Source organism: Tyto alba, unplaced genomic scaffold (assembly GCF_018691265.1).
Source record: "Tyto alba isolate M040663 unplaced genomic scaffold, T.alba_DEE_v4.0 Super-Scaffold_6, whole genome shotgun sequence".
NCBI classification, from domain to species: Eukaryota; Metazoa; Chordata; class Aves; order Strigiformes; family Tytonidae; genus Tyto; species Tyto alba.
Window position 1 is genome coordinate 35,641,286 of NW_024881327.1, and position 25,784 is coordinate 35,667,069.

The 25,784-nt window shown below is 37.1% G+C and overlaps 1 protein-coding gene across 1 annotated transcript in view; it reads left to right on the top strand.

Moving 5' to 3' along the window:
- Nucleotides 1-25,299, top strand: part of SEL1L3 (SEL1L family member 3) — a 36,874-nt gene extending 11,575 nt beyond the window's left edge. The window contains exons 6-24 of the mRNA XM_042807839.1: nt 1,200-1,255; nt 2,264-2,396; nt 2,998-3,130; nt 3,877-4,023; nt 4,443-4,654; nt 6,228-6,407; nt 7,531-7,650; nt 8,285-8,425; nt 9,520-9,582; nt 11,734-11,910; nt 13,508-13,635; nt 14,282-14,365; nt 16,778-16,868; nt 16,972-17,056; nt 19,185-19,294; nt 20,554-20,681; nt 22,417-22,519; nt 22,616-22,688; nt 24,008-25,299. Of these exons, the coding sequence (XP_042663773.1) occupies nt 1,200-1,255; nt 2,264-2,396; nt 2,998-3,130; nt 3,877-4,023; nt 4,443-4,654; nt 6,228-6,407; nt 7,531-7,650; nt 8,285-8,425; nt 9,520-9,582; nt 11,734-11,910; nt 13,508-13,635; nt 14,282-14,365; nt 16,778-16,868; nt 16,972-17,056; nt 19,185-19,294; nt 20,554-20,681; nt 22,417-22,519; nt 22,616-22,688; nt 24,008-24,171 (2,328 nt within the window). The 3' untranslated portion in view covers nt 24,172-25,299. The remainder of the gene's footprint in view (nt 1-1,199; nt 1,256-2,263; nt 2,397-2,997; nt 3,131-3,876; nt 4,024-4,442; nt 4,655-6,227; nt 6,408-7,530; nt 7,651-8,284; nt 8,426-9,519; nt 9,583-11,733; nt 11,911-13,507; nt 13,636-14,281; nt 14,366-16,777; nt 16,869-16,971; nt 17,057-19,184; nt 19,295-20,553; nt 20,682-22,416; nt 22,520-22,615; nt 22,689-24,007) is intronic.
- Nucleotides 25,300-25,784: the final 485 nt, after the last annotated feature.

A 25,784-nucleotide genomic window follows, 5' to 3' on the forward strand; every position in this document is an offset into this window, starting at 1 on the left:
GTGTCCAAAGAAGAGCAATGAAGCTGGTGAAGGATCTAGAGAACAAGTCTTATGAGGAGCAGCTGAGGGAACTGGGGTTGTTTAGTCTGGAGAAAAGGAGGCTGGGGGGAGATCTTATTGCTCTTTACAACTACCTGAAAGGAGTTTGTAATGAGGTGAGTGTCAGTCTCTTCTCCCAGGTAATAACTGATAGGACGAAAGAAGACAGCCTCGAGTTGCACCAGGGGACATTTAGACTGTATATTAGGAAATATTTCTTCACCTAAAGGGTTATCAGCATTGGAGCAGGCTGCCCAGGGAAGTGGTTGAGTCACCATCCCTGGAGGTATTTGAAAGACATGTAGATGTGACACTTAGGGACAGGTCTTATCGGTGGACTTGGCAGTGTTAGGTTGGACTCGATCTTAAAGGTAACCTAATGATAACCTAAAGCTAACCTAAATGATTCTATGGTTATTTCATTTCCGTTGATTTAGATACATTCAGTTCAGCATGATCTGAGACAAAATACATAAATTAGGGAAGGTTGAGAAATTAAGGGCCAGATTTTAAGAGCATCTGAAGAGGCAGATGAATCCCTAAAAATACCAAGGTACTTGAGAAAATTTTGTTTTGTGAATCCTTAGGCAATTTTTTACAATATCAACGTGTATGAAAATCTTATCTTGTCTCCTTGGGCATCTGAATTACTTTAACCATTCTGGCACTGAAAGTCTACTGAAAGTACATCTGTAGAAGTAGCAGTTGAACCCAGGTTTTTTTAAGTCCTAGCCTGTTACATTAGCTTTATGGCCATTCTTCACATGTAAGCTACAATTTCTAGAGAAGATCAGTACTCTCTTCATTTAGAATCTCTGCTATATAAAAGCAAAACAGCCTTTCACACTTTGAAAGAGTAAGAGCTTCAGCAAAGTACAGATGTCTTGTAACTGAACGCAGGAATGAAATAGGTGAAGTAGTCAACATCTGTGCTATTTTTGCTATTTTTTTTTGTTGCTCATGGTTGGCCAGGACAGACCAGTGCCAATGCTTTCCGCTAAACTCTTCTAACTATATTGGATACGTGACCCCATCTTCTTTAGTGCTGAGGAAATGCAACAAGCTGCAGCTGTAATATTCTGCCCTGTGAATTGAAATAGCTTAATAAATGTACCTTGTAATATATTCTTTATTATATTTAATCCTTTGTGTTCTTTTAGATAGAAGTAAGCAGTGTTGGGAAGAATTTGAGAAGGCAGCATCATCAGTCTTTTACGTAAGCAGCATTTTCCACTTTATTAATATGTGTGTATGTGTTCAGATATGGAAAATGGGAGAAGGAGAGTACAAGTTTGTAACTGAACTTCCAAATGATTTTCAAAATGTCTGTGGCCTTTTTCCACTCAGTGCTTTCAAAAACAGTTTTCATTACTGTGCTTACATGAAGCATGAGCTGAATACTTTAGTTAAGGCCATGAACTAGTTGAGTTAACATGCTGCATGATCTAGGACTAGAGTCTGATAACCTTCACTAAAAACTGATTGGAAGGTCAGTGCCACTACAGTCAGTCTTCACATGAAGTCTTGGCCTAACTGAAGTCAAGGGAAGTTTTGCTGTTGCTGTGAGAGAGCCTGGATTTCACCGGTGAAGTTGTTACCTGCTCTGCTTAGGTAGAGACCAAAATTTCTACTAAAAACTTTCTTGCTCTGTGCTTTATTCTAAACAGCTGAATAATTTTTTTAAATGAATCTTTAGTTGTTCTCTTTCACTGTAATTTGAGTGACTCTTTTTTTGTGCAAATAATTTTTAAAAAGCCCTTTTAATATGGAAACTATGTAACAGTAAATTGCATGGCAGACTTCAGTATTGTTCCTTCTCTGCTATGGTGTACAAACCAGAAATTTTTAATTTGTAGATAGTAATTCTAGGAGACAGATAACTTAAATTTTTATATGCCAATTTTAGAAATGTGCAAGGGAGAGGTGGAAGTGAAATCTTTGAGCTTGTGTAATGATACATAAACACCAGAAGATACCTACAGGTTAGAAAAATAAAACACCCTGCTGGTTTAATATGTTTGTAGACAAGGAATTTGTTAAACTTACTCCAGAATTTATCACATGAAATTGCAGAGTAGATTTTGGGAGTAAACAGATGAGAAAAGGAAAAGATACTGGTCATGAGTTTAAGGCTGTCAGTTATGCAAATTCTGAGATACAAATTTATTTTTTTCTTTCATAGTACCTCTTGATAGCCAGCTTACTTCTCTTTTATGTTCTCAAGTTTTAGGGAAGATTTCTATTATGATGACACTGCTGGATACTTTGTTCTTGGAGGCAGTGGATATGTAAATGGTATTGAAGCGTTCTTTGGACCTGTGAAATACTATCGTCTCAATGTGTTGGAAACAGAACAGGTAAATAAAAACAGTATTTGGAAATGTTTAAATTTTAGCAGCTAGCTATGGCTGTTGTTTTGTTTTGGTTTTTTTTTTTTAACTGAAGCTCTTACCAAGTGATAAACTTGCTATGAAGCATAATAGTACTTGGGAATATATAAGCAAAATATGATCATTTTCTTTTGAAATCTAGGAATGTTAGTTACCACTTCAAATGCCTAAAGATAAGACTTCTAGAAATGAGTATGTAAAGCAAAGTTGCTAAATCTATATTTAAGTAAGGACTTACTTTCAGTATTGCTTTGTTTCCCAGAGATTTTGATGATACAGTATCGTACGCATTTGATTCATTTATGGTTATGTTGAAATTGGTGGTAAAAGTCACATAGGCTTGGTCTATTTTGAAAGTTTATACCTGGTTTCTTGGATTATGCTGTTTAAAGTCAGTCTGTTGTGGCCAGCATCAGGTTGTCTGGCACATTAACATGATGCTCCAGATAAGCTGATTGTAGTAAACAATCTGTTCCCTTTTCTTATTTGCCTACAACATTTCTTTCTAGCAAAGCATGGACAATAACATACTGCAGATGCCATTTATCCATCATTTGCCTTTTTATAGATTTCTAATCCTCTTCATGACAAAGAAGCAGTGGAACAAATTGAACTCTACTACGAGAGATGTATGGACATTCAAGAAATAGTTTATGAGTACGGATACATTGTAAGGCAAGGTGAAAAAGCGCAAAGAAATTGTAAGTGTTGATCTATGAGATAGGAATTTTTAACTGTCATCTTTGGAGACCTGTTTTCTTTCCTCTACCAGAATATGGATAACAGTCATCAAAAGTAAACTTAAATTCATCCATAACAAGAAAAAAGGCAATTTCAAAAGTTTAGCCTTGTTACTGGTAGCTAAAACTATGAGTTTGTCCCTGCAAAGACTTTTGTGCCAGAGAATACAAACTTAAATCATGTTCTTGATATTTCTTCTCTAATTAGACAGATGCATAAAGGGACAAGGAAACACTTTCAAGCTTACATATAAGCTATTCAATTCCCTTTCTTCCCTTTCATTCCCAAATTGCCCTAAAGGCACCTGTGTTTTAAGCCCTTTCACAAAAATAGGTGTTTTTTGCTAGAATGTTTCTGTCACAGTTGCTTAATGTGCAGTAATTGACAGGTCTAGAGCTCAGCAACCACTTCAGTGAAAGAAGAGTAACACAGCTTAAATGTGCGCTGAAAGCTAGCTTATGTTTCCAATTAGAATTTGATCATATGCATTGTGACCATAGTATGGAAGAGAGTAGAAGAAATCTTACATATTTGTAAGTAGCCTGTGCTGGGTGTATGAGGTTTTAGTACTACTATGTGTTAAGGTTGTGCTTATCTAATCCATTAATTTTTAGCTTACCCTAGAAACATCATTTTTCCTACCTGAAGCTTGTTTTAAAGACCAGCTAAGTCAACTTTCATGTCTTAAATATGTTGTTTTCTCTAGGTTATTATGAAAATTATTATTTGGAGCTGATTCACAAATATGAAGAAAAATCCAAATGTGATGCCTTCATGTGGGGAAAAGAGCTCAGGGAAAAGTACCACACTTTGTTCAAACTGTTACAAGAGATGGATTTCAGTGCTCCAGATGGTAATCGTGTTTTATTTTATTGTTCTTAAATAACTCCACAATATATGTCATATAAGTTAGTATGCTTTGACTTCTGTTTGTTTTACACTCTTTTTTTTGTATCAGCTAACTTAGTAAAGGAGTATCATATGGCTTATATGTTGTTCTGTAAATGAAGAATGGCTTGTTATGTAGAAAGAAGTAGAGAAAGCCTTACGTTTTTGGTGGTTAGGTACTTTGAGACGGTGTTTCGGATTTTTATTCACCCTTCCTACTCAATAGTACCTTGTATATCTAGGAATATTGGTTGACTGCACTGAGAATACCATTCAGCATGAGAAGTAACAGAAGCTGTCTCAGTCACATTAAATTAAGGGAGGGGAAAGCAGTTCCTGGTTTTAACTCTTGCAGTAACTGTGCATTCTGTGTTTTATTTTTAGTGTTAGAAGATGGAAGTGATTCAGTTCTAGAAGTTGGCCAGAGGATATTTGAGAAGGTTGCAAAAGGTCTGTCCAGTGCCGATGGCCTCAGCAATATGGGCTCCTCTGTCCCTCTCTTGGTGGATTCCAGTTGTTGTGGATACCATAAGGCTTCCTATTTCCTTGCAGTTATATTTGAAACAGGGCTCGGTGTGTCTGTGGACCATACAAAGGTAGTATATTTAGTATGTTTGGCTATGTCTGTGAAATTAATTACCTTTAAAGGCAGTTTAGAAGTGAAATGAATTTATGAGCAATTGAATTAAAAAAATGTGAAATGGCCTCCAGATCTAGGCTGTGATTGAAGGTATTCCCCAATACAGCCACTCCTAAACAGCCCAATGCCAGTGAAGTCTTTATGAAGTCCTGATGATGGGAATCTTTATCCTGATCATCCAGAACAAGGAAATCAACGATTTAGTAAGACCTAAAAATGGTGTTAAAATGAACAGCATGGAACACACTGCTTTTCCCAGTCACTGAGGAGGTAGAATGAGATGATAACCCTCAAGTCACCCACTGTCATTTGTAGATGGGTATGAAAAAAGTCTCATATCAGGCAAATCTCCTAAAGTGAAAAGGTTGCATAATACAGTCAGGAAAGAAGTCCCATTTTACAGTGTGCAGAAATGTGGTAGTGAGTATATTATGGTCATATGATTAAAGGTAATCAAAGTACAACAGGGTTTTTTTGTAAAAAAAAAAAAAAAAATGACCATGCTTCAGCTGAGCAACTGCAGAGCATGTGAACTCCTGACCTTTTAGGCATGTTGCAAATAACCGAAATGTTTCCATGTGATTCCATTGCAAGGTCAAATAAAGGGGAGATGTGTGTATATCACTGAAAGAGGGCTGTGCTGAAATTGCCAACAGATATTTAATTGTGATATAATAGTGTAATATAAAATGCTCATAAAGAATATCAGATCTGCCTAATGTGGTTACGGGATACTAAATCAGAAGAACCCGAGAGGCCAATCTGAGACCAAACTCACTCCAGTTTCTCAAACATGAGAAACCTTAGACAGGAGCCTTTTTCATACCCTAATTGTGGAGTATACCTAGTGCTAATTATGGAGGCTAAGTAATTTCATTATTATATCTGCTTCAGATAGTGTAGGAAATAATTTAATATCCAGCACATATGGGACACCACTGTTTTTATTACTTTGCAGGTGAAAAATAATAGTAGTGCTGAAAATGGTTTTGGCAAATGTGTGGTACCTAGACTATTTCTAGTACCAATTAACATGTATCTCAAGGGAGCTTTTTGCTGAACCTTTGTCAGCCACAAGTCCCATCCTTCTAGTCCTGTCAGATCCTTAGGGTAAGATTTTCAAGTGCTGTTTGTTAACTTCCATATGTTTCCACTGAATACAGTACAAAAACTGCACTTGACATCAGTGAGACTAGTTAAGTCACTGCTGAGTGTAAAAAGTGTCAGAGTATAATTAACACTATAATAAAGTGGCATTAAAAAGATTGCTGCACAGTTAGTGGTGGCAGAATAAGTGTAATACTTGAAAAGTATTTAGAGCGTCTAGTTTTTCATTCAAATCTTTCTATACATATAGAAGACATTTTAACTACTTTAGGGCTAAGCTTGAGTCTGTAACTGTGTTTATAAGGTATAGCTATTATATCAGCTACCAGCATGAACACTGTTCCCTTTAAATCTCCAGCAAAGTGCTGAACTTGTGAGATGTGCAGTAAATTCACTCTTGTTGGTCTGTTGATGTTTGCCAGGGACTGCTGTATAGTTTGGTTGGCGCTCAGGGTAATGAGAGACTTGCTATGATGAATCTTGGCTATAAACATTACCAAGGCATTAATAACTATCCACTTGATTTGGAGCTGTCGTATGCTTATTACAGTAATATTGCAATAAAGACATCGTTGGATCAACACACTATAAAAGGAGAACAGGTAAAAGAGTTATGACTGTATCTGAATTTGTTTTCTCTGCAAATGACTCTTCATATAGTAAAATTAATTATGTGTCCAGAACATTTTTGTCTTGATTTACAAATACTAGCTCATCTGATTCACGTGCCTGCCCATAGCAGGGTTGTTAGACTAAATGAACTTTAAAGGTCCCTTCCAACCCAAACCATTCTATGATTGTTGCAAAATCCCCCCAGATTATATGTAGGTATCCTTACTCCATTTCTTAGCAAGGGGGAAACCAAACCAAAGTTAGGCTCAAATTGTCAGAATTGTCTGCATGCCTATCTTCCAGTAAAATCTAAGTCTTATTTTTGGGCCTTAATTCCTCATTTAGATTTTTAATTATTATTATAATGGATGCATTTATTAAGGAACCGATCTGCTGTTTCAGTAGCCAAACATCATGAAGTTCATGCAAAAGAATAATTGTCCTCTCTATACTTACACCTTCTCTATAATCAAATGTGAAGTTTGGGTTGTTAAATACCTAACCGAGGAGATAAAGTTAGAGTAAAATGATTTTGGAGTGAACTGCTAAACAGGTAACACAGCTTTATTTGTAAAGAATACTCAAGGGAGACCAGTACTAGGATCCTGGCTTATCAGAAAGAATGATTATTGTACAAATAACAGTGAGATTGTGAATGCTGAAGAGCTAATAATCAGCTGACAGCCACCTAGATAAGAGTGCTGTAGGGCAGGTCTTCATCAAGCTTTCTGCCAGCTTATTTTTATCTTTTTAGAGATATTTCTGTAGAAATTAAAAAGACTCACAGAGCCTAAAAGCACTTCTTTGCCATTATTAAGTGCATTTAAAACTAAAAAGGTGAAGAGTTTTTTTCAGTTGCTGACATCTTGGCATATCTTTCCAGTGTAGAGTGCACTTACGGTTTTGTACTGTAACAAAGCAGTAAATGGTTTTCACATTGGCTGTGAGGATAATTCTTAATGTACTGGCCAGCAGAGGGGTGGTGAGAATTTTAAAACCCAAAACTGATCACAAATTTTAAGGGATAAACAGGAATTGGGCAACATTTTCATCTTGGTGGCAGATGCGTGAAATAATTGCGTAATAATTATTTTCTGTTCACCTACTCCTCAGGCTTTTGTGGAAACTATAAGGCTGATGGATGATGAACTGCTAAAAGCTCAAACAAAAGAAAATGGTGATGTCTTTATGTGGTTAAAACATGAAGCAACAAGAGGAAATGCAGCTGCACAGGTAAAAAGTAATACATTTCCCTTTCTTGGTTTTATACACACATCATGTATGTACATCTATAGGCTATGTAGGAAGGTTGTGGAGAAGAATTGAAGCAGACAGATGTTTTCTTTCTATCCAAAATTGCTTCTTTTTTATGATCTTGAACTATTTCCCATGTTTCTGTCTGATAATATCCAGTGACCGTACAAGAAACTGTAACAATTCAAGGCAAAAGGGAAGGGTTGTCAAGATGTAGCAACCTCCTACTCTGATCATTTTGCCTGGGTTTTTATTTGACACGGTGCAGTTATTTGCTGCTGATCTGAAACCAGTAGCAATATGTTGTAATAGTGAGTCATTGTCATGCATCAAATCTGCCTTTATCACTTACCTCTGAACTTAATTCAAGCCGGAATTTCATGATACTGACAGCTGTAAAAAATAAGCCTGCTATAGATTTGATAACAGTACATTTCACCATTGAAAAGCCATCTGGATATTCCTGATAACCAATTGTTTTTAAACTGTTGAGGACATATAACTAGTTTCTTCACACATTTAAAATCCATTTAAGCCTGCAAAAGCCTGCTTATGCAATTTCAGTTTCAATAATAGCATTTATAGCATTATCACTTATGTTGTTTTCTTTTAGCAACGATTGGCTCAGATGCTGTTTTGGGGCCAACAAGGAGTTGCAAAAAATCCTGAAGCTGCCATAGAATGGTATGCAAAGGGTGCAACAGAAACAGAAGATCCAGTGTTAATATATGATTATGCCATTGTGTTATTTAAGGTAAGTAATGTTTCATGTTTTCACTTTAAAAATATCATTCCTGTGACATGGATGCTTGTAAGTTATCTGCAGTGACACACTATGACAGTGTATACAAGTGCTTTTAGATTTACTCTGAAAAATCAGTCAATAGTTATGAAGCTAATGTTGATTTTTACCAGATGTGCACAAAAATTTTAAAAAGAGCAAGTTAAAAGAACTTTAGTCACTTTGTTCCTAGCCAGATTCAGGATCAAAATACCACCTAAATTGTGGATCCTAATTTTTCCTGATGGCTTTTCACCTCAAAAATCTAACCAGCTAGTAGACATAGGCTTTGGTGTAGAGAAGTAAGTGAAAGTTTGATCTTTACTTAGAATGCCCTTTATTAGATCTCTGGGAAGTAATTTTTTTTAGTATGAATTAAATAGTCTCTGCATGCAGTTAGTTTTTCCCTGCTAGAAGCAGTAGGTGGCAGAGGCTGAACTCAGCCATAATCCCACCTGAGTCAAATAAATTGTATCAGCTAAGTGGTGTCCACCCATAAGACATTCAACAGTACTAAAGGTTAGAGATAGTAGTCATTCCTTTGATAGTGGGTGGCTATTCTCTACAAAATGATTGCTTAAGTTTTGCTTTTGTTAATTTTGAGCACCCATAGTCTGTTTGACCCATGACTGGAATTAACTTATATGGACGTCATCAGTATGTCATGTGTGTTTCCTTTGGAGACACTCTGACATCCTTATTCAGGAAAGCTGAGAGCTCTTACTCATTGCCAAATTGTGAACAATCTATGCACTTTTGAATGCTAGTCTTTCTTCCGTGGTCACCAAAAATTAAATATCTGTGATATTATTTACCCACAGAAATTACTTGGATCAACTGGTGAAATAATTTTTCCTAGACTGAATCACTGAGATTTTGTAAAGCTGTGATTGAAAGATGAGAACAAAGCTGCTTTTTTTTGGTTGTTGTAGCTGCTTAAAGCTGAATAACACCTAGTAAATAATAATATCAGTGTTAAAATGCATTTTGAATGTGTATATGTGAATTTTCATCGGCCTGTATTCTGTATTTGTAACCAATGCTTGCTTCACATATCCATTTCCTAGGGCCAGGGTGTGAAAAAGAATACAAAACTTGCTTTGGAATTGATGAAGAAAGCAGCAGCTAAGGTGAAATGTAATAAATACTTTATTGTAAAAGTCCTCTACCAGGTGCTAATAATAATGAACTCTGATTTACATAAAATACATATTACCGTAATTCTCTGTAAATACTGGTTGCTTCTCCCAGTGTTTTCACCATGAATGGTGAAAGGCTTATTTCCCCAATTTGGGAGACTAGATAAAATTTCTATGGGAAAAAAAGAATTCTCTCTACTTACATCTTTCAGAACTTGATGATAGTTCAGTGACTTACAGAGTGAGTAGATGATCCAGGAAATATGTTTTTTGCTTCATGTTATGTTCCTAAGCATTTTAATCTAGACCACACTAGGTATGTTTTTTCACAGGAGTGCCTACCAGGCTTGAACTTCTGACGTGGTGGTCAGGTAGACATGACTGTCATCTTTGACAATCTGTACCAGCAGGCTTTGTTGTAAAAACAGAGTGTCTTTTAAGTTGTAATGTGAATGAAGAAGAGTAAAGACTGAGGCCTGGACTGTACTTCCTCAGTCTGCACTGAGCGATGGTGCATTCCTGCAGCACAAAAACTGAGCGCAGAATGGTGGCTTCCTATCCCACCACCCCTGAGCTGTGGTGGTTTATGGCCAGTTCTCTCTGCTTAGAGTTACAACTCTCCAGGGGATGCTGGTGACTGGAAAAAGACTGTATGCGCTCTCTGGCCAGCTCTTCTCTGCTTCAGGGAGAAGACCTGGATGTCCCAAAGCCTTCTCTTTTTTCCATAGCAGGGGGAAACATTCACAGGCACCACAGAGAAGAGCAGCCTCACTCCATTTAATGATCTAGTACAGTCAGACTACCCAGGTCATGATTTGGTCCTTAGTATAAAATCATAAGAGTACCTAGACCTTGAATACCTTCCTAGCTCTACAACCAGAACTAGTTCAATTACTGACAATGACTTCACTGCTGACCACCATCAGAAAAGAATTGTGCTGGTTCTATCATTAATTTGAAACAGGAGAGACTACCTGTTCTACTGCCTGTTTGGGAAAGGCTTGAATAAACTGAGTGGCTTTCACAGTGCGATCAAAATTTCCTTGACTCAGGATCTGAGGAACAGATTCCAGGAAGCATCCTAGAGACAACAATTTCCTTGCTCTCCTTGAACCCAGATACTTATGTTCTTAAGTTCAGTGCACATTTTCTATACAAAAATAAAACCATAATTATTGAAAAGTTTAACTGCTTTTGCATTTTAATAGGTAAGTTTAAATCTTAAATCTGTTTCAATCTGAAAGGAAAAGGAATCCTTCTCCAGAGGCCCTTGGTAGGTGCCAGTAGTATGTAGTTCTTTGTACAGACATTACAGGAGACTGCAGTGTAGAAGCCAACAGTAACAAGCAAATAACTTGTTCACTGAGATTTTTTTGCTAGTTCACTGTTCTGGCATGGCTGCTATTAAGCATACATTATAAAATAAGAGTAAATAGCATGCTCACATTTATTGATACAGAGTAATTTGAGCTGCTGGCACACTTACAGCCACCATATGATCCACCAGTTTATACAAGGAGATGGTGACTCGTTGCAACCAAAATAAAAACTGCGCAAGGAAGATTTCCTCCTCTTGATCCATAATTATTGATGCAGAGATGCAACTTAGCAATAGCATGTAGCACTAACTTAAGCAGATCTGTATGATGTTGGTTGACATTTTGAAAGCAGCATCGCAAAGGTCTGTGTTCATTGCTTCCTCTTTATTCTTAGGGAAATGTTCTAGTTTAAAAGAAGCTTTTTTTTTTTGATTGCTAATCCTGTCAAGCAGGTTTTGGGAGTTCACAAGAATAGATGCCCCATTTTGGCTTTGCAGAGGAAATGGGTGAAAACAGCCACAGTTTGTTCTTGTCAATAAGTACAAATCTGAATGCAAACATGGCTGAGACTGATGACACTGGAATCTTATTCCTTGCTCTCAACATGAAGCCACAAGGAAGATTAGTGTGGAAAAAAAAGCCATCAAACCTTTATATCCTTTAGTCCTAGATCAGTGTAATTTTGGCTGGATCCTTGTGCCAGGCATCTAGAATCTAGGCAAGGTCACAAGAACACCCGAAGTCGAGCAACAGGTTAGAATTGCGAAGTGACCCAAAGCAGAATCAAACATGTTACCTGAAACTACTCTTCTCCTTCCCTAAGGGTTTGCCCCAGGCAGTGAATGGATTGGGATGGTATTACCACAATTTTAAGAGAGACTACAAAAAAGCAGCCAAACACTGGTTAATTGCTGAAGAATTGGGAAATCCAGATGCATCGTACAACCTTGGTGTCCTTTATTTAGATGGCATTTACCCTGGAATACCTGGTAGAAATCAAGTGAGTAAATATTTAATAGTACTATTTCTTACATTGGGGCCCTGTTTAGAAGTTTTTGCTTCATTCTTGAGACTGCTGTGTTCGCTCTGAGTTGGATTTTGGTACCTTTTATCACAAAGAAGGATGTTACTGGGGAATTCAGTCAGATTGCTTAGAGAGAGAAAGGTTACTCAAATATCTCACTCATACTTATGTATGTATGTATGTTTGTGCTCCTTTAATTTAGAAACAAAACAGCTCCAGGGACTTCCTCTGCTTTCCTGCATCCAGTGACAGCAGCCAGGATAGTGTGTGCTCTCACATCGTGTGATCCTTTTGGTTTCTCTCAGTTTTAGATTGGAAAATATAGAGGGAAAAGATGCTTTTCACAGTAGATGAAAGCTGCAGAACCTTGTCCCTGAAGTCATGAACAGCTATGCTACATTCATATAGCTTCTGTGAATCTCAGAACTCCAGTGAAAGACCTTCAAGCCAGACTTATAAATGTGACTATTTAATGCAGTCCTGGTAGACTGCAGTATTTTGATTTGTCTTTCTGTGACGTAGCCCATTTATTAACTTTTCCCATTGACATGTGCAAAATTAATTTTCCCCTAATAGGAAGTGTCTACTTTGGTTATATTACTTTTAATTAACTATGTAGTTTATGACCAACAGCACAAATACAGTGAAGTAGGCTGTAATAAATGCAAGCAGACTTTGTGCTTGGAGCTAAAAGATGTTTCCAGTGTGGCCTGTGAGTTCTGAGATTTGGATATACTCTGGACAGTGAGCATTTCTGCTGCCAACAGCAGCAGTCCTCGCCAGCATGTGCATTTGGCAAATACATTTTCTTTCCCTGGGGACCAAAATACACGTTTCAGAGCAGACCAATTATAAGAGTACACCTATAAGTGCCCGGGTTTCTTTATTCACCAAAGCCATAGGCAAGGAGAAGTAATTTGTTATTACTGTGATTGATACTCTGAAGTCCATGCTCACTCTCAGAAAACATACATATCAGTGGTTAAAAATTTCCTGAAATAAATTATTTGAGGCTGCGTGCTGCTTTGGTTTATATTACAGATTACTGTTTCTGAGGGTCACACAGCTCTCCCACTTCTCTGACTCTGGCCCTGCCTACTCAGCTTGTGTTCTCTTTTATAAACCAGTTTCAGAGGCTTGAGCACTGTGGTTGAGCATTGCTGAACATATGGAGCATTGCTGCTACGCCCCAGCCTTCACTTAGGCATCACCAGTGCAAAAGTCCCATTCTCTGTCTCTTCTCCAGGATCCCTTATTTCCCTACTACTGAATAACTAATTTTACTTTTGTCAGTGCACACAAATTTGTATGCTACCAGGCATTCAGACACTTTTCTTTTTGACATTCCATATATTACCAGAATTTATGTTTTTAAAAACCTTTTTCCAGCTTAAACTACTAACAAGTTAGAAGAAAGGAATTAATTTCACTTAAGTACATTAAAAATAGTTAAACTGCCTTGCCCTCATTAGCCAATTGCCTCTTAATTCGTTTAATGAAATGAGTCCTAGGAAACAAAGCTCAATAAACATTAATAATGCAGAGTTGCTAATTGTGTCTTGTTTCTTTGCAGACAGTTGCTGCACGCTATTTCTATAAAGCTGCCCAAGGAGGACATATAGAAGGGACTTTAAGATGCTCTCTGTACTACATCACAGGAAATATGGAAGATTTCCCTAGAGATCCAGAAAAAGCTGTAATGTAAGGAATGAAACCATTTGTTAAAGGAGAATATATTTCTGGTGGGATTATTTTGATTATTGGTGATTTTTAAGTCAGTAGTCTAAATATCTGGTACTCCATGATGCTTACCTTCTCGTTCTTCTGTAGTAAAGTTTGATCCACACGAATATGTGTATTCTTTAAATGACCAGTAGATTTTGAGAGATGCTGAGTACTTTTAGTACATTTTTTTCCAGAACAAATTGAAGAGATTGTATTTAACGACTCTTGAGAGGTTGTATCTAACAAAGCCAGGCTTATTTGATTTTCAAGAAACTTTAGGCTCCTGATGTGATAGAACTGGTGTTTTGCATCAAGAAAAAGGCAGATAATTCATTATAACACTTATTAACTTACATTTGTTTTCTTAAAAAAAAAAATAGTTTTGCCAAGAAAAAACATAGGCAGTCTCTGACATGCTCATGGAGATGAATGGACAAAATGTTCTCATTCAGTCAACAGTTACAAGACTGATGCAGCAATTACTGTGAAATCCCATAGTTTGTCTTATGGAAGAAGTCAGAAGGTGATCCCATATCCTTTTGTGTCCTTTCAGTCAGTCTGAGTTGGGATAACATTACTGGAGCAGAGCTGTTCATCTTTTGTTGTTTGTTCTTTTCTACAGCTGGGCAAAACACATTGCAGAGAAGAATGGCTACTTAGGTCATGTCATCAGAAAAGCTCTCAATGCTTATCTGGAACTTTCATGGTATGTTTGTTCTGTTCTTTTCAAGTTCATTTTCTATTTTTCACTTTATAGCATGATAAAATAGTTAACTTTGGGCCATCACATCAAAAAAACACAAATAGCACCACTGAAATCAGTAGCAAAACACCCATTGACAAAAGGGGAAGAAGGAGTAGACCTGAAGCATAATTCAACAGTTCTGACAGAATCAAGTGAAAAAGAGGGAGTTTGTAGAGTGAAATAGTGTTGTATCTGCTGTCTGTGATATTCATCCTGTAGTACTGTAGCATGTAACATGCACTGGATTAGCCAGAGGAATGCTTTTCACTTTTAATAACCTCTGTTCCAAAAACCGTACTTTGCTTTCTCTTTTCTGTATAATTCCATGTCATGAAAACTCAGGCTGCTGGATTAGATGTGCTCTTTTTTTGAATATGGTTAATCTTTTCTGTAAGGTATACTAGGGGACTAGATATTGTCTAGGAGATCAGATATTGTTATCTGATGAGCCAGTCAAGAGGTTTTGAAATAGCCTCCAGGTTAATGCTTCATTTTTGCAGTGACCTGTAGGCATGAGCGTCAGATACTGTACGTGCAGGCATCAGGCTGTCATATGTGGTTAAGACAATGGCTCATTTAGTCCTGCAGCCTCCCCCTGCTAGTACCTAATTAGTGCTTCAGGCTTAGGTGATCTACAAGAAAATGTCAGTGAACTATTCTGAAGTAACCCATTCCTAGAAGAAGTTTTTTTAATTCAGTCACAGTCATTTTTCCTGAGACTTGACCTCGCTTTTCAACACTGAAAAACTATCAGTTAATATTTTTGTAGCATGTTCTAATGTACAAGCCTGTGACTCTACCCAGCTCACTCTGCATAGTCGCATGGAAGTCCTGTGCACATGACAGAGCATTAAGATCCCAGAAGTTCTGGTCTCAACAGCTAAGAGGAAAAATCTGCTGGAGTCCCTCTTGAGATGCCAGTGACTGAGAGTGTGTGCATAGTTACCTGTGAATACTCGTCCTAGTCGTCTCTGGTTTTAGGAGTATGTTCATCTTGAAATCTTTGCTTCTTCCTGTATCTTGCACAGGTGCAAATTGTTACATTGCCAAGCAGACCAAGTAATGTGGCCCTCAGTCATTGGTGTTAGCAGCCACGTGTTCTACACACCTGTTAGTCATGGTTCTTTAGCCTTCAGAGATTGATTTAAAGGCCTTAAATGTAGTTTCTTTTCTGAATTGCCCTTTGAGACTTAAGAAGCGGAAGAACTAACTTCCCAGCTTAGGTATCCTGAATTCCTTCTGTGGTGCCAGGTCTCCATTGTCCCAGATGTTTTTACAGGGCAAGTACAAGGAAGAATTTGAAATATTGCAGAAACAGTTGGAAAACAGGAGGATACACCTGCTAATTCTGTAAGGGCAACTGCTTTCACAATATCATTTCAGGTTTCTTTGCTTAAGGACCTACTCTGGAAATCAATTGTGTATTTAACCATATTTGCTTCCAGTTAAACAAACTATTGAACCCTGAAACTTGTCATGGTTTTAGCTTTGTATTGTGGAGAGAATCACTGGAAGCATGACCCTTTAATAGGAAGCTTTAGTAGGAAAAGGGTACACCAGGGTTTGGGTTTTTTAATCTTGCAATTTTAGAACTAAACACATTATTTTAAAGACTTCCTCTTAATTTTGAATGCTTAGTCTTCATAATACTGAGTAGATGAGTGACAGAGAACATGAAAGAGGTGCTTTCCTCTGGAATCCTGAGCAATGCTGTACTACAGTGCTGCAATACTGATTTGCTATACTGCAAATGCAGTTAGCTTTTACTGCTTGCTTTACAGTCAGTGAGGTGCCTAGAGTCCATAGAGGGACTGAGACTGTTATTTTTTTCACACATTCAAATATAATGAGATACAATTCCTGTCCCAAAGAGCCCATAGTCTTAAAAGACAAGACAAACAAGTCATAGAAGTAAAAGGGTAAAGCACATCAAAGAAGTACTCAGACAAGTGTTTGACAGATACATACACAGGTAAACACAGATTTTTTTTTTTTTTTTTTTTTTTAAGTGAAGGAGGTAAGAGCCTTTTAAGAATGTTTCGTCTGAAACATTTAAATAGATATTTGCATTTAATATCAATTCAACTTTATAATCGATTTCACACTTAGAGTAAATGCACACTGGAGCCAATCCAGTTTAAGTACAGGGGAGAAAACACTGCAAATTCTTGAGATCCAACATGGCTTGTTACACCAAGCATTGCCAGTAGATGTAGCTGTTGCATGGGTTTGCTAGTCTCCTGCTTTTAAACCTTGTACCAAAATTTTGCTCTTAGGTGATTTTATCAATTTTCGTGGGTTTTTTTTTAACTATAACTAAAATGTGCATTATTTTTCTTAGGTTTTTCACTGATTTATTTTATCTAACATTAGGCATGAAGCTCTGCTGCATTATGTTTTAGCAGCTGAAACTGGGATTGAAGTGTCACAGTCAAATTTAGCACACATCTGTGAAGAAAGACCAGTAAGTAAATGGTCACAAGTCATTATCCTAAAAGGCAAACTTGTTAGTAGTAATGTAATCCTAATCTCTTATCTGTGACATGGATTGATTATTTTCTCTGTAGGACCTAGCAAGGAAATACCTAGCAACTGATTGTGTTTGGAGGTACTACAATTTTTCTGTTTCTCAAGTCAATGCACCATCATTTGGTATGTATAAAGAATTCTTTCTGAATTTTAATTTTACCTTTTTTTTTTAATTTCAGAAACCACTCTGTTACAACTTATATGTGAGTGAGTCAGTTAAGCAGGGATTACTCTTCCCTTATCATATATTTCCTTTTTAGTGTTTTGATAGGAATATCAGGGGGAAGAAAGGTATTTTAAGTGTTGTGTTTTAGCACAGCTTTTCTGAGAATTTCCTTCTTATGGCATAAAATGGATAAAATTTGAATAAAATAAAATAAAAAAGCTAAGCCCTGAGAAGGGGCTAGATATTTAGGAGCCTGAGCAACTGACTCAAGGGTTAAGAAAAAAAAGAAGGCAGTAGACTTTAGGAGCTCATGCTGTTTAGTTTATCAAAGAGAAAATCCAAAAGCAAATATACTTCTGTATCATAATTGAGTCATGAGAAACTAATGAAGGCTAAGGGATTCCTTATCTAATTTATTATGAGTTTTTCTGTTAGGGTACACAGTTTATCAACATTGGCACATCTTACCTTGGGGAAATAAAGTATACTCTGTTAAAAAGAAGGTTTATTTACATACAAGTTACATTCCTCTGGCCTTAAATTTTACTACATCTGGGACTTTAGTGACTAAGTAATTTTGGTGCCTTTGAAAGAGTTATTCAATATTTGAAAATATTGATCTGATTGTCTCACAAGGATGTTTAAGTGCTTTGTTATAAGTAGGTGGAAAAGTGGAGCGTAAAAATAATTCAAGCTATTTATTGAAATATACAGCAACACAGAAACTGAATACCACATTGATACAGACTGAAGCCACAGAAGCTGATAAACCGTGTTAGCTTTTGTGAGGAGTATGTAGACACCTCAGCAAGGTGCAATTTGGTTGACCTTTTGGCAGATCCACTGGTACAGTCTTACATTTGAGAAGGTAAGACTGTGATTCCATTCAAGTAAAGGAGAGAAGACTTGCTGGGTTCAACAGGGGAAGGATTTTATTACTTTCTCTTTTCCTCACATGAGTAACGTAAGGAGAGTTTCATCTCAGACCCCTCCCTGCAGTGGTGGAAGATCAAAAGCCCAGTGTAGGGTCTGGGATGGAGAGTCGTAGCCCTGGAAATCTCTGCTGCAAGGGTTAGTTATCAGTGCAACACAGGGTGACCTCAAGGCCACTCACTGCCTGTTGTGGGAGTGCTCTCTGGGCCAGGGCTGGAATGACACGGTTGGTATGGTTGAGGGGAACTCTCTTGATCATTCACTACAGTGTTCATGGCCTTCCACTCTGTATCTGTGCCAGCCCATCCATGTAGTCTTTTTGCCTTTGTTGTTGTATGAGTGACCAGCTTGCTTCCAGGAAGAGCTCTGCTACACTCCACTGTAAAAACAAGTGGGATGTCTAGGTAGCTGCTGTAGACTCACAAGGCAAGGTGTAGAAGCGTTTCAAACCATTAGAGGAAAGGTTAAGTCAGGTAAGTATAGACATTGTCATGGGAGTTTTTCAACTCTTCAGCATACATTAGTGCAATATCATGCTTGATTTGGTCTAGGTCAATTCCCACTCTATTGGCACATTTCATTACTATGCAATATCACAGAAAGATGTTTGTAAAATATTTGCTGGTAATTGCTTCCTTCTAGTCCAGGGAAATTCTATACCATTGTCCTGGTTTGGGCTGGATTTGAATCTAATGAAATGATTGTCAGCAAAGTTCTGTAACTTTTGGGGTGGGTTCAGCCACCATAGTGACAGGTACAGAACAAACACTTAGACAACGTGTTTTTAAGTCTCATCAAGTTAGTAGGGCTAACCCAAGCATTAAGGCTACAGGTTGCCCAAAGACACATTCAGAAGAAGAAATGCAGTATAAATTCTCTAAGTCTCAGTTTTTGTAAAAATAGCAATGTCGTTCACTAAATTCATTAAAGAGAAACTATGAGAAATTTCATTCGGGATAAATATTTTCATTGGGCAGGCTGATGTAAAGTAGCCACAGAGACAACCAGAGATAGAGTACTTTTTTTTTTTTTTTTTTTTTTTTAATATGATGCCTTAAGTAGAATTACTGTTAACTTCTCCATCACATTAATAGTTGGTTAATTCTATTTGTACGAATATTCTAAATGATTTGCTACTGGTTTCTTTCATAGCCTATTTGAAGATGGGAGATTTCTACTACTATGGTTACCAGAACCAGTCTAAAGACCTTGAGCTCTCAATGAGGATGTATGCACAAGCTGCATTAGAGGGAGATTCACAGGTGGGTCTGCAGTTGTAGTGTGTTTATAAAACATCAGACTTTAGAACAATCTGAGGATTTATCTGAACCTGGTTATTTTGCTTGACTGCATCTGAAGAAACTTGCTAGAATAAGTTACAATTACTTCACAATACCATGTGAATCAGTAGTTGCTGTTTCATGATAATAGAAGGTAAACCTTGCATAGGTGGACAGTCCTAGAATTAGGCTGTTTTGAAACCTAAAGGTGGATGGCTGAATTCTGTGCTACCTTACCTTGGCACAGTTGATTATGACCTTGGTATTTTGCTACTGCAAGGGAGAGAATTAATAGACTGCTGAGTTGCATTCCAGTCCTATTCTCTGCTATTTTAGGATACTGACAACAAGACTGGCCCATTTCCCTTGGTATATTGAGTGAATCCTAGAGTGAATTTTGTTCACTGCACCAACAAAAGCTTTATCTTAAAATGCTTTATAATTAAAACACACCATATCACATTACGAAAGACATGCAGTGTTGCAACACAGTTTCCTGCCCTTAGACCCTCCTGAAGTGTTTGTTCTGGGTGCGATATTCCATTCTCTCTGTCCCCAAGAGCATGTCTCCAGACAGTGTCTTGTATGTGAATTTTAGAGTGGAATCTGGTTTGAGGATATTGGGACACAACATTACTGCTAATCTAGCAAAGGAAGGAAGAGGTGCACGAACAATTACTTTAAAGTATGAAAGCCAAACAGATGGGGAATCCTATAATATGTATCATCTGTGTTCATCTTTGTGGCTCTCAAGAGACATAGGGATGCCTAAGGCTTGTCCAAGTAGGCAGGGACTTAAATTGTCTGGAGGAAATTTCAGCTCTCAATTTCACTATTCTGATTGCTGTTGATTTATAGAGCTAGGTGGAGGAGAACTAAACAGTAACAGAACTGGAACCCATTTCTGCTTTCAGTCTGTATTTCCCTAGTAGATAAAAGATGATAGTTTGATATGGTGGCTGTATTTAAAGAGCAACTAAAAATGAGAAAGCTCAGATGTTTTTCCAGATGGTTTCTGAGAAAACACTGTCACAACAAATCAACACTGATTCTTTTGCATTTTCAGTATTTACCTGTGTATATGGTTAGGAGAAAAGGCTCTCATTCAGGAAAGATCACATTATACTAAACGAATTTGTAGAAGACAGTTGTAATTACTTAGATGCTTGATGCTTACAGTAGATCTTCCATATACATATGAAAATTTAAGGTTAAAAGCATGTTTGCTTTTTTATTGTTAGGGTTTCTTTAATTTGGCCCTTGTCATAGAAGAGGGCAACTCCATACCTTCCTACATTCTGGATCACTTGGAAATTGATCAGGCATTGCAGTCTAGTAATATGTCACTTCTTCGGGAACTTTATTACAGGTGAGTCTTTTTTCCCCTTAATCAGCATCTTCTGTTTTTCCATGTGAGTAGCATTTACTCTGGAAAACAGCAACTCCTGTAATTATTAACTTTGTTCACTTGTATGATTTAAGGCAGGTTAAGGTCAACATGCTTGAAATGCTTAAATTACCTAAACATATTTCAGTTTGTGCCTGTTAGAGACATGATTATATGTGGATACATGAAATAGCAGGGACTGGATTTAATGATCCAGGAGGTCTTTTCCAATTCAGTATATTCAAGTTCCTAAATTAGGCACTGACAATTTGTATACAACCCAAACCAATCTTTTAATGATAAATAAGGCATAATTTAATACAGAACTTGAAAGTTTGTAACTGGGATAATAGCAGTCCTTCCTATTGATTCTGCAAAGATGTTCCAGCCTGGCACAGATACTGTGACACAGAATATTAGATACATGAGAAGGTTACAGGTCTGCTGCCTGTGCCAGCACTGTTCATGTACAAACCGCCTAGGGACCTCTGCTTCCAGTACAGAATTTAAGTTTCCTTTACCTGGGTAAAGCAACATATGCTGGAAAGCACAGTGGGAATGAGAAGCTGACACAATATTTGGTGGGTTTGTGGAATTGCCTCTCCGTTTTAGAGGAGGAGGAGCAATTGGTTAATACATGGGGCTGTAAACCAAGATTGAGTGGTATATCTCCTGTTTTGCTCCCGAGTGTTGTGTGACCCCCAAAATGTTGAGATATCATCAGTTTTAAAACATCATTTGTCAATTCACCAACAGTCTGCTGAAATTGTTCTTCACCATAATTAGCCTGAACTTGTACTCTGAATTACTTCCACTCCACCTGAAATTACCAGTTGGATAAATAGGGCTTGTGGACCAGCTGGTCCATCTGGGATATAAGCTTGAGCCTGAATTCTGCCTTCTCTTGGGCCGAATTCATCTGCTTTGCACTGAGAGTAACTCCAGAGTTGACAGCACTACAGGGTGTTCCCATCATCATACACTTATGTCTAGAAGGGCACATACGTTTTAAAAAATAAAAAAAAAAATATAAATCGTACATAACCTTATATATGTTTATGTATTTTTATAGATAAGAATTTTATATATCTATATATACACTCACCCCTCCCTCCTCAGCTTGGTAGAGAAGAATCAATTGTGGCTTAAAATAGGTGCCTGTGATTTAGCTGTCTAAACTTCCCTGGTAGGTAAAGTCCTACTTGATGGAACTGAGAAAGCTACTCATCTGACCCCACAACAGATACCTTGTAGCTAATCAGCTAAAGCACTCTTCAAGCTCTGACTGCATTGTGTAGTACTCCATTGTCTCTAAAGGCAGTTTAAGCACCAGAATCCTGTTTAGGCAACTAAATTTTGTACATCTAATCTTAAATCAAGTTCTACTGCTGTTGACTCATGTTAGTTACAACAAAGTATCTTGGATATGACCTTGTACTGTGACTGCTTGGCGAGGGTAGCCTGGATGCTTAGACCCATTGCTGACTAATAACAAAATAAAAAATACACTCCTAGGGTAAAATATTCTTTGCTTAATGAGGTTAATCTGGTATTTCTATGAATTTTTACTTCACCATCTACGAGATAGTTATGGTAATAGCTGCTTGTTTTTCTGGGTTATTGAGGTTTGCTGCAAACCCACTGAAGATTCCCAGATGTCAGATGCCACAAAATTGTAGAGGAGCACTAATCAGTTGTTTTAATCTTCTTGTTGTAGGTGCTGGAATAATAGTAACCAAGAATCAATTAGTCCATGCTCGTTAGCATTGCTTTATTTTTACATGAGAGTCTTCTGGAACAATATTTTACAATCTACGCTGGTAAGTATTGCTCCTTTGGTACACACACAGTTCATTTGGAGAGTACTACCTTGGCTTTGCACTACTCTAATTATGTTTTTAAACTTACTGTCACAGATCTACTTCATGGGAACCTTTCTTTTATCGATTCTGGTTGCATTTGCAGTGCAGTATTTTCAGTCTTTATCTGGTAAGTATTTGTCATAGACTAAAGAAAGAGGAACGATCTTTTTACTCCAGTAAAAACTTCAAAAATAAAAGGAGGAGTTCTAGGTTTTGTACCTCTGAACATCAACTTCTTTGACGCGCAAGTCATTTTTTGATCATTGAAAAGGGGTGAATGAAGCAAGGCACAGGTTTAAACCTGTTAGTTTCTGAATAATTTCCCTTGATAAAGGAGATTCTTAATGAAAATATGAACTGCGGGAGATTATGACCGGAAATAAGACATTATTTCCTCTCTCTCAACATGCAGTTTGTTAGAGTAATTATATGACTGATTTCATATGTTGTCTCTGCAATATTCAGTGAGACTGTGTTCCCTGGTTCATATGACTGGATCCATTCAGATACCAGGTGGGAGAAAAAGTGAGGTTCAGAGAAGCGGCACGTTGGAATAACTTAGGAGAATGCAGTTCAGCCTCTTCAGACCAGTAACAGAACCAGTAAATACATTCAGTCGGCACTTGCAGACTTCTCCTGTCCTAAACTAGAAAGGGTTGCTGTGTGTTCTCTTTTCTGATGGGACAGAGAACGTTAAGGGACAGAAAACCAAATGCCAGACCTCAGTCTCTTAAAACTCCTGTTATTTTCTTACCATATTGAAAGAGATACCAGAGACAAAACTACATTGCTCAGGAAAGGGAAAAAAAACCCTACCATCAGATGCAAAAATAATGAATCATTTAAAATGTATTGCTAGCTTCAGCCAAGTGTTTCACTTCCAAATCACAAGACAGGATCTTGATCAGGAAGTTGTGAAATTAATATTGCCAGTTCTTAAAACAATTTCTTCCACTAAATACATTTTCTTATGTTGTGGTTTAATCCCAGTAGGCAGCTTAAGCCTACTGGGAAAACAGAAAACAGAATTTTCTGACAGATTTCTATAATAAAATACAGAAAAAATTTACTTCCACATTGACAACCTACACCTGTGGGGAATAGTATTTTAAAAGAAACAAAACACCATTATGATAAAAGGATTATTTTACAATTCCTAGATAGCATTTAAAACGTGTAGCTGTGCATAATATGCTGACTATGGAAGTAATTCTGAAACCCTGCTTTCTTTTCTTACTAGCTATAGTTATATAACTTGGGAATCATACTATATATGTACAAAGTATATAGTTAAAGTTACAGATACTCTTCTTGCAATATTTCCTAACCCTTGAGTATTATTTTTATATGTGATTTTATATCCACATATTGGTTAAATACTGATTAATGGACTTCCTAGATGCAGTGGGGTCTTTTTTAATAATTTCTTTTGATGTTTTTTTGAAGCCCATAATTCTCCTCGAACAAGATCAGAACCATCATCAGATGAACTTTCTTCCTCAGGGAACAGCAATGAGGATGCTACCAGGCTAGTACAGCAAGATGAATCTGCTTTTTCAAATGATTTAACACAGGAGTCAAACCCTCAGAATCTTCCTGTTACAAGCTGAAGTGTAGTTTTCTTAAGGTTGATGTCCCATTGGGAAGATGGGGTATGAACAGTGACAAATCTAGGAACTAGCAACCAACCCTATTAATGGCATTAATAATGCAGTCCAACAGCCAAAATTGTAGGGAAATTCACTGATCTGATTTCTCCACTATAAAGGAAAAACATTCCTATAATTTATTTAACACTACAAACAGATAATGTAGATTATCTCACTGTACCCAACACATGATCATACTGTATTGCATTGAAGGACTGGAAGAAAACACGCAAAGTCTTTGCCTAATTGAAGAATGAGCAAACCTCCCACCAGTTTTGATGAAGAAGTTTTACTCACATATCTAATATCTTCCTAAGTTACATTTACTGCATTTGAACTTATTTTACTGGTAAAGTTACCACAGTTTTCCAAGTTGAAAGCATGGAAATTACATAAAAGTGAAACCCAGCCACCAACACTTTCCAAGTTCCGTGGCACACCAGCCATGGCTTCAGTACATGTAGTGATAACAATTAGTTTTTGGCATTTTATATTCCATCCTAACTCTTTCATGTGAGAAGTGTTTTGTTGTGAAAGAAAAACACCAGGAGTATTTGTAATATGATCATAACATCGTGGTTCTGCTGGCTAACTCTTGGTCAAAGTTTCACAAGTGTCAGCAGTTCCCTGGTAGACACAAGAAAGTGTTTCCTGCCCTGCCAAGAGCCACAGATTAGAGAAAGTAACTTCCCTAATGAATAAATAAAAGAATATTTAAGCATGAATAGGTGACAAAAGTGAATAAACAATTTGTTTTGGGATTCTTCCATAAATAATGTTGGCAAGGATTATTTCAGGTTCTACAGTAACTCTTAAAGACACCTGCTTAAGTGACAGTTTACTGGTAAATGTTAGATGGGATATATGGATAACAAGTATGGAGTGCAAATGCCTTTTGTCTGATTTAAAGCTGTTTGGTAAGTGGCTGTAGGAAAGGTCTGACCTTTAAAGCAGGTGTGCATGCACCTCTGCAAAATGATGTAGATCACAGACTATAAATTGCATCAATCTATGCATTATTGAGGGTTAAATTCACTCTCCTTGCACTACATTATTTACTCTTGTAAATAAAAATATTTTTCTAATTCAGCCTGTATGTGAGAGATTCTTTTTTTTTAAAGCACCTGTCAGAGGAAATAGTAGCTTGCTCTTGCAGATTCTCAAGAACATTATGTAGGTGTGTTTTCTTAGCTTCAGATGGAACAATCAACCCTTGCTTTCTTTGAGGAATACAGCATTCTCACAGAGTAGATCTGGAAGAAATTTTGTTTTCAATCAAGACATAGGAGTTTTCAATAAGAAAAGAATTAATTAAAAAGAAAAAATCCTCCAACCTTCAAGAGAGATTTATATATGTAAGTGTATATATACACATATCATCAAGGTATGTCTCGCTTGCAAAAAACTGAAGGTTCAAAGTGTTCAGAGAAGAGTTGTTGCCGCAAAGCACTAGTTCCATTAAATAAACAAGAGGGAAAAAAACCCAGATGCTAAAGCTTTTTTTTTTACCCCCTCACGCTCCAGCCATATACTCAGAAAGTGAATTAACTGTGACATATTACTGAGTTTTTAAT